Source organism: Miniopterus natalensis, chromosome 4 (genome assembly GCF_054644295.1).
Source record: "Miniopterus natalensis isolate mMinNat1 chromosome 4, mMinNat1.hap1, whole genome shotgun sequence".
NCBI classification, from domain to species: domain Eukaryota; kingdom Metazoa; phylum Chordata; class Mammalia; order Chiroptera; family Miniopteridae; genus Miniopterus; species Miniopterus natalensis.
Genome location: NC_142084.1, coordinates 62,063,645 through 62,072,990, shown reverse-complemented (window position 1 = coordinate 62,072,990; position 9,346 = coordinate 62,063,645). Strand labels below are relative to the sequence as shown.

Below are 9,346 nucleotides of genomic sequence, written 5' to 3'. Positions count from 1 at the left end.
AGCCCTGCCTACCCTTCATGTATTATTTATCCCTCAGAAGACCCCCAAGATCTAGAAAATGGATTAGGAGAAGGGACAGCGATGGAGGCTCCTGGAACCAGAGATTCCTGACCTCGTCACTTGCTTGAAATTGTCCAGCTCTGGCCTACTTCATTACTGTACAGATGGGATCGCCAGGGAGTGAGAGGGAGTTGCCACAGCTCACATACAAAGGGGGAACTAGGACCCAGAACCCCGGCCCCCACTCTAGAGCTCTCCTTTACATAAGGTAGGATCTGGGAGAGCGGCCTCAGTTTCTCCGTTTGTAAAACGGAGGTTTGGAGGGGTTCTCACGAGGAAAGAGGCTGCAGGTATATGTTGGCCAAGCCCCTCTCAGGTGAGTTTAATGCCCAAACTCCCTCTTGAAAATTTGTGGCCAATTCTGCTGCCCCCCAATACTCACCCGCAGAAGCGAAGGTGAGTGAGAGTCCGAACTCCGCCCGCACCCCCTAGCTCCCAGGAAACCTGCCTCCGTACCACCCATCCTCACACCTGCATCCTCTTGGGGACGCCTTCTCTCCGGGACCCTCTCACCGTTCCAGCCCCCAGCACTAGCCGCCTTCCCTCTGCCCGACGGCGGCTGGGAAAGCACGGCCCCTTTAAGAAAAGGCCCCCTAGCGGGCGCCGCGCCCCTGCAGCTGGCGGTGCCTCCACCCGCTGCCCCGGCGGCGCCCGGCCCTGCCTCCGCCCGCTGCTCTCGGCCGCGGTGCAGCTACTCCCGGGCTGGGCCCGCCGGAGCTGCGCGCCGGGGAAATAGGTGCGGTCACAGCGGGGCAGCGCCGACCAGGTCCTTCCTTAAGAGGACCGCTCTCCTTTTGCTGTATTACTGTGAGGGGGCGCGGCGGCAGGCTCGCTGTACCCGGCCAGCCTCCGCGCACGCCGCGTAGACGCCTGCAATACCGCAGCTCCCGGTCGCAGGAGGCCATTCTCCCCACCCTCCCCTGGAGGATCTGGGTTCTAGCCAGACTCGCCCCATTACCCTGAGGCTGTATTTGTCAATCAGGAAAACGGGGTCTCGACTATTCATCATTCATCACACAAACTATCCTTGGTCCCTGGGGTGATACAGGTGATGGCAGAAAGGGAAGGGGCCCCCCAACATTCTAAGATGAGAGGCCTGGGTTCTAATGGTCACCCCGACTTCGGGGAAAATCTCGGGATCTGTTTCCCACTCTGTTGAAGTGGGTGCGTTTCACAAGATCAAGATGAAACAAGGGTATGGATCCACAGTTCTGGGGGTGCTGGGAAGGGTGAGTAGTGTGGGGGAAAGTTCTATGGGGGAAGGTGGTGTTGCTGTTAGGGCTTTTCGGACAATAGGAGTTTGTCAGGTAGATTACTCCAGGTGGAGTGAATGCACAAGCAAAGACCAGGAGGCTGGATGATGGAGCATTGGGCGGAGCCCCAGCTGTCAGTGTGTGTGTGTGTGTGGGGGGGGGGTTGGCATTGAGGCCCCACCTCCAGCCAGGAGACCCAGCCTCTTCCTCTATCCCAGGTCCTAGGCCTCAGGTCATTTTTTCAACCCAGACTGGTCTGTGCCCTGGGCCTCAGCTTCTCCTTCCCCCAAGACAGCTGTGAGGATATTTGTCCCACTGCCCCACCCCCAGGTCCCTCAGGACCCCAGAAGGGATCCAAGCTAACATTTCCCCCAGGCTGCCTCTGATGCCAACTCTCCCAGCACCTTTCCTTTTAAAGAGAGGTTTTTATTGCCTTTGGTCCATAGTTGGTATTTCACATTATCTCTTGGTCCCAGGGCTCCTGGGTGGGACTGGTCCCAGGGAGGGCCTCCTGGGGGGAATCCCTGTGCAGTACTTGGTGGGGAAAAGGGAACAAGTATAGAAGGGGAGGGGATCTGACTTTGCCTCAACCACTCAGAACTCTATTGTCCTGCCTGGGCGTGTTTCCTCACTGGGCCCCTGTGAGGGTCCTGGGGAAATGCAGTCTCTCATGATGCCTAAAATATCTGGTGACTGTGGCCTGGCTCTCTCCCAGGGAACTTCTTTCCCATCACCCCCCTCCACCATCCCCACCCCATTTCCCGGAAAAAAAAAAAAAAAAAAAAAAAAATCACTCGTTAAAACTGCCTGAAACTTCTGTGGGTACAGAAACCACAAACTGATCAACAAAGAAAAGGGAAGATGGGCAGAAGCAACCGGAAGCCATTTGGGGCTAGTTTCCCTCCCTGCACAGGTTTCTTCTTCCCCCTGACAGCTTGGCCCAAAGCCTGCTGGGAAATTTGCTACCTGGATGTGCCCTGGCCCCACATCTGGATCTGGCCTTCACAGACCCTCAACTGGAAGCACTTGAACACACAGAAAAACAAGATGAAAACACAGAAAAACCTGAAATCTCAGATGGGGCAATGATATGGGGACACCCTGCAAGGAGGGGGCTTTAGTAGCCTGCCTCCTCTTGGTAGTAGGGGGGGTACTCTGGGGCCTTCCCTGGGCTTGGGCAGTCACCAGCTGAATCTGGAGCCCCATCAGCCACTGAGCCTTGTGGGCAGTACTTGGGGTCGTATATCTGCCGGCCCAGGCCAAAGACCTGGCCGCTCTGGTTGGCACCCTGTGTGTAGCCCATCTGCAGAGACATGGAGGAATTGTCACACTTGTCAGTCCCCAGCTTGGTGTCATAGATGTGCCGCCGGGTCCCAGGAGCCGTCATGCCCACCTGAAAAGGGAGAAGAGAAAGTCAGGATGGAAGGAATGAGGGGGAAACATAAGGCCCCCAAATTTCCATACCATTTCCCATCTCCCTTTACAGTCACAGTACAAACTCCTATGTATCCTTCCAAGCCCTGCTGAGATACCCTCTTTTCTGACTCTGTACTAAGATTTCATTACCAGTGACCCTCTCCTTTGGAACCAAGGGTGTTTGGGTCCAGCTCTCCCTGCCAGCCAGGAAGCTTCCCAGGCTGGAGCCAAGGCCTCCTGAAAACCTGAGTGCTCCAAAACTATCATCATACCACTACATGTGACACAGCAGGAAAAGTGAGAATCACAGGATCTAAAAATTTCAGAGTTGAATGGGACTTAGGGCAATTCCTTGAGGGAAACTGAGGCATGGAGCTGGGTAGAAACTTCTTTGGGGACACAGAGCAAGTTGGGGCAGAGACAGTGAAGGCAGGAGGAAGCCCAGAGTGGGGTTGTCAAGGGAGAACAAGGGTTTTGGCGGGGGGGGGGGGGGGGGGGGGACCTGAGGTCACTGGGTGAGACCCACCTGGCTGGCACACTTGTTGGTGCCCATTTGCAGGCTGATGGTTGAGTGGTCCATGGGTGGCAGGATATGGTTTTTGGGGTCGTACAGATGTCTTCTTGTGCCATAGGCCGTCATGCCTGACTGGCTGGCACACTTGTTGGTACCCATCTGCAGGAAGGCAAGCAGGAGAGGTCAGACTGCCCCAAACTCAAGGGAACACTGGGTGGGTCAGGGCCTGGGTCACAGCAGAATCCTCCCCACACACAGCAGGCTGTGGTGCCCACCTGAAGCCCGATGACACACTGGCCTGCCTTCATGGTAGCATCATCAAAGTTCCGCTCCTGCTTCTCCGAGTACTTGATACCAATGTCCACGCCACTCTGCAGCCCCTTTGTCTTGGCCTGGAGGGAAGGGGGGCTGGGAGTATCAGGGAGGGACAGCTGGGACCCTTGAACCAGTCCGAGTGTATGACCCTGGAGACACGGGGATTGGGCTGCAACCTGGTCCCTTTGCCTGCTGCCCAATGCCTTAGCTGTCTGATTCAGAGGTCCTGTTGGTCCCCAGCCTTCCAGTTGCTCAGGCCAAGCATTCTGGGGGGGTGTCCTTGCCACTGCTCTTTCGTCTTCCATTATCTTCTACCCAACTCTCACTGTTGCCTATTCAGGCCATGGCCACCATCTCTCACTTAGACACCTGCCCCTGGCTCCTCTCTGGTCTCTCTGTCCCCAGTTCTCATGGTGCAGCCACAGGCAGCTCTTGAAAACACTATTCAGAACACAATTCCTGACATGAGAACCTCTTCCCTATCCCAATACCAGGGCCTTGATCTTCTTTCCTCTGGAAACACTGTTCCAACTTACCCTGGTCTCTGTTTAAGGGTCACTAGACCTCACATATTGGTCTAATTCTTTCTTCTCCCTCCAAGTGTGTCTCACAATCTATGACTTATAACTTACAAAAAAATGACTTGAAGAGGGAAGCCTCATGTAAACTCTGGACTCTGGGTGCTGATGAGGTGTGCTTGGTGGTTCAATGGTAACAAATGGTTCAAACTCCAGTGAGGTTGTGGATGGTGGGGGAGGCTGTGCATGAGCTGGGGTGGGCATGGAGCATATGGGAAATCTCTATAGCTTCCTCTCAATTTTGCTGTGAACCTAAAAATGCTCTAAAATAAAGGTTGTTTTTCTTAATTAAAAATAATGTTTTATTGTCTGCTTCCTCCATCAGACTGTGAGCCTATTAAAGGGTGGACTATATCTGTTGGCATCTGTAAATCTGCAGCGTCTTTGCTGTGTGGCTTTGGGCAGGTCGCTGCCCCTCTCTGGGACTCACCTTCCCTGCCAGAGCCAGAAGCGACACTTGCACCTGTGTCATGTTTCCACTCTCAAACAGGTCATTGGCCTCGAACAGGTCCACGGAGTTCATGCCGTAGCTGACCATGGCCTTGATGAAGTTGGAGAGGTTTTCTAGCTGGGAGGAGGCAGGAAAGGGGCTGTGAGGGAACCTCAGGCTGCCCACAGGTTAGATGGGGTCTCCCAACCCCATCCTTACTCCACCCGACAGTCCCTCACCTGGTGCCAGTTTTGCATGGAGCGGTTGATCTTGGGGACTGAGCCAGGCTGCAACTTATTCATGAGTCTGGGGGGAAGGGACACATAGGTGGGGAGGAAACAGGAACTTCTATTAGCATAGGTGAACCCAAATCTCACACACCCAAGAGGCTAATTCTAATCTTGGCCACCTTCCTGGACAACCTCACTGCCTCTTTCTGGGCCTTAGTTTCCCCTCTTGCAATATCATCTTCACCCACAAAGCAAAGATGCTAAAGAGTGACAATAACGAGTATTGAGAATATAATCCAGAACCCCTGATTTCTGGGAGTGAATCTGGGAATTTCCATTCACATTTGTAACGTGCAAACCTTGGAATGTTTGAATTACAGTTGAATAGGATGCAGCAGAAGAAAGGCCTCCAAAAACTTTAAAGGCTCTCCCATGAAAAGAAGGGCATAAGACAAGGATGCTCCCTGTTAAGAGATCCTCGACAAAGCAATAACACAAGAAAAAAAAGAGAAAGACACAAGACTCATTGAGGGAAAAGCAAGCAGGCTTCAAATGGCACGTGGAGCATGACCACATTGTGCAGGACAATCCGGATGAGAAGCATTTGCCAACACCCGCACTCACGTGCACAGGATAATTCCATCCTTCAGACCCTTTTGGAAGTCGGGACCGATAGACAGTCCTGTGAGTCCCTCGATCCAGCTGCGGAGTTCCTCCTCCTTTTGAGGGTCATATTTGGACAGAAGCTGGAGGAGGAGAGGGCACAGGATTGGGATGAGAATACACCCAGTAGAAGTTCTCTGAAGCTCCTGATGGGATGAGGCTGGTGGCTCCATGGGAAAAAAGAGACAGAGTGGTCTAGAGGACTCCACACTATGGAGCTGACCATCCCCTTTTCCCACCAGAAGGGACACTCATAGGCACAGATAAACCACCCTCCCCAGACACACTCATATCTCTCACTAACAAACATTAGCTGTAACCCACTTCCAATGGTGCCAAACCCCACATGGCAGCCAAGAAGGCCCCCACAGATCTGCCCCCCATCCCACGACCTCTCATCTCCTTGCTCTACCTGTACTATAGACAAACCTTTTTGTTTCCACTTCCTGTCTCTGTGGATTTGCCTGTTCTGGACATTTCACATAAATGGGGTCATACTCTATGTGGCCTTTTGTGTCTGGCTTCTCTCACTGAACATCAAACATTCAAGGTCTATCCGTCCATGTTGTAGTGAGCGTCAGCGCCTCAGCCCTTTCCATGGCTGAGTAATATTCCACTGTGTGGATGAAGAACATTGTGCATATCCATTTACCCATTGATGGGCTAAATTTAGGCTGTTTCTACCTCTTGGCCATTGTGAATCCTGCTGCTAGAAATATCCATGTACAGGTTTTCTTAAACACCTATTTTAATTTGTTTGGGTACATATCTAGGAATGGAATTGCTGGATCATGTGGTGATTCTGTTTAACTTACTGAGGAACCACTAAACCATTCTCTGTGCCTTGAACTGGCCATACCAGTTACTGGCTTATGGCCTTTGCACGTGCTGTCACTTTTGACTCTGATGTTTGCATGACTGGGTCCCTGTCTTCCACCCAGTCACAGCTTGAAGAGGACTTGAAGAGGACTTCCTCTCCTTGGAGAGGACTTCCCTGATCATGCTAACTTTGATGGCTCTCCTCATACCCCTCTCCCTGACCCTGCCTTATTTTCCTCATAGCTTTTATCTCCACTTTCTGTTAAGATACAGCTTCTTCCTTATGATCCATCCCCTCTTGAGCTTTGCCATCCAGCTCAGTGCTGTTTCTGGATAAAAGTGCTCCCAGTCCCCATCAGTGCACACCCATTGCCCACAAGCACACACACACACCCCATTCCCTGTGGTAGCATCTCAGAGCACTGAAGGCTGAGAAAGTCAGAATGGTTGAAGCCCAGGGAGCTCCAAGAAGTCAGGGAGACGCAGGCCAATATGGGCAGAGTTGGTCAACCCCAGGGCAGCTCCTTGGAGGTGGTAAAAAGTCGAGTCCAGCTCCCATTCAGGACCAGACTGTCCCATTGGGTGCATTTTTTGCTCCAGACCCCCTGCCCACCTTTGCTCACAGGTCCCCATTTGGGAGGACCTTTCTTTTCCTCTCCTCCCATCCCCCAGGGGATTGAAACCTTCTGCAGACCTAATTCCTACTCTTAGCTCTGCCCCCAACTCCCCCATGACTGTGGACAGTTCTCTTTCCTGTACCTCAGTTTCCCATCTATGTTTGGAATTGTTTGCATAGGGGTCTCCTGAACCCTGCCCCACCTCCTGGTGATTGCATATAAACCCCCGTGATATGATATGGAATCACCCGCCCAGAGCCCAGGGGAGACAAAGGCACGAGGCTGATCGGCTAACCTGATCCGCTTGGCCCACCCCCATGGGTTGCAGCCTCTTGGTTCCCATGGCTGGGGGAGCAGTCCAGCCCAGGTGAAGCTTTGTCTAGCCTGAGGAATGAGCAGGGTCACATCCTGATGGCTGAGCTTGAGGCAGATGGGCTGGTCTGGATGCCTGGGTCACCTGCCTAGCTGGGCTGTCCCCGATCGCTCCCTGACAGCTCTGAGGGAGCTGGGCAGAGGCGCCTAGCCCTCCCCACAGTGGCCTGAAGCAGTCCTCATCACCGCAAACTGCCAGGAATGCAGACACCGCCTCCTGCAAAATCTGCTAAATTGAGACCAGCTGTTCTCAGTGGTCTAAAAGCCAGTCACTCATGGCCAGAATCAAGTGGCCATGGCTGCTCAGAGGGACACACCGGACATCTGCCTGCCTCAGGCCACCCAGCTGTGGGTAAACTGAGGCACGGGGGCCAGACAGAGGTCTTTGGGTCTCCCCTGTCTTAAACAGCTGGAAAAGTGGGCGGAGCATGGGCTCCAAGCCATAGGAATTGGGCCAAGTGACCTTGGCAAGCTGATAGGTGCCCCACTCATACTCCAAACCTGCAAACTGAGGCCTGACTTCAGGGAGCCTCTGACTTCACCCACCAGTGCAGGTATCAACCTGCCCCCATCTCACTCCATCTCCGGAAGCTATCTGGTTCTCACCGACTTCCTGCTGCCCAAGGGTAAACGCTGGGTCCAGGAGGACCAGTGGCCATCAGGCACTGGACACAGCAAGTCTGGGTTCCAGCCTTGGTTCTGTCATTTGCAAGCTGTGTGGTCCTGGGCAGCTCTGAGCCCCGTGCAAACTGGGGCCCTTAAACCGCCTTGGCTGTGTGAGGCAGCATGCACATGCCATGCGCCTGCACAGGCGGCCAATCAACATTCAATGTTCACTCTGTGGAATTATTGTTGGAATGGGGATTCATGTACTTAAGGGGGAGGGTCGGGAGCCTGATGAGTGACCATGCTCTATCTCTTGGCTTCTCAAGCCTCAGCCTCCCCTTTTGTCAAAGGGATGGAGGGAGGCTCCAATGAGCCTACTGTAGGCAATGGAGAATTCCCCCTCCTGTCCACAAGCCCTGGGGCGACGACTACAGGTGCCTGGCTGGGGCTGGCCAGGGCTGGCTGGGCTGTCTCCTTAGCATGCCCAGGCAGGTTCCTTTCCCAGATGTCTGGTGGGAGGATGGGGGGTGGGGGGAGCAGGGTTTGCACAGGAATGGCAAAACCCCCTCAGCTGGAAAGGCCCTTGCTTATCAGGCCTGAGACCTCCCCCTGGTCTGGGATCACCCCCTGCTCCCTCTTCCCTAGATGGACCCAGCTGTGTGATCCTCCAAACTTGTCTGCCCCTCTCTGAGCCAGGACCACAAGAGTTTTCTTTAAAAGTGTCTCCCACTGGCTCCACCCCGTGTTTCCAGGTTACAAAACCCACACATTTTAGGGTCACACTCAGTGGACCCAGGTGTCCTGTGGACCCTTTGCTGTTCCTTTGTCAGATGAAGACAAAGAGAACATACAAGGGAACAGCCCAAGCAGGCCTCCTCCGCTCCAACTTCCCCTTGGTGCCTTCCCTCCCAGGTATAAGACCTTGGGAAATTCCTGTGGGGGTGCCCACACCCTAATAAAAAAAACCACCTGGCCCACCTGTTTCCCCTCCTACAGCTTAAGTGGCTCCAAAAGCGTAAGCGTGGCCAGGGGATGAGGAAGGGGCTGCTGGGGTCCTCTCAGACCCTCAGTTTTCTCTCAGGCTTTGAAGTGCTGGAGCAGCCCAAGACTGTGGGGTTCAGATGGGGGAGGACTGGGGAAGGGGTTACACCCAACCACTCCTAGATGCTGGGGCAGTGCCAGATCGCAGACCTCACTGCTCCGCCATGGTCTCGGGAGTCTTGGTGGGCGCCTCAAGAGCCGCAGATGTTGGGGAGGAGGAGGGCCACTTTCACCCCAGGTCTCAGAGCCATTGAGCCCCAGATGTCGGGGAGCCTAGGGGGGCGCCCAGCCCCGCAGAAGTCCGAGGGTGCAGGATCTCCGGAGGCGGGACCGAGGGCGCCCCTCACTCACCCGGTTCTTGACCTCGGCCGAAAGCCCGTAAGAGGGCCCCTTGTTGAACTGCGTGGAGCTCATGCCGGCGGCGGCGACGGC

General features: G+C 54.2%; 1 protein-coding gene across 1 annotated transcript; it reads right to left on the bottom strand.

Moving 5' to 3' along the window:
* Positions 1-2,093: 2,093 nt before the first annotated feature.
* On the bottom strand, positions 2,094-9,346 carry CNN2 (calponin 2). Its single transcript, XM_016209700.2, has 7 exons — positions 9,266-9,346; positions 5,421-5,542; positions 4,806-4,872; positions 4,567-4,704; positions 3,519-3,635; positions 3,256-3,402; positions 2,094-2,706 (listed from the first exon to the last, which is right to left on the bottom strand). Exons 1-7 carry the CDS (start codon positions 9,326-9,328, stop codon positions 2,431-2,433), a joined length of 930 nt encoding a protein of 309 aa, XP_016065186.1. The 5' UTR covers positions 9,329-9,346; the 3' UTR covers positions 2,094-2,430.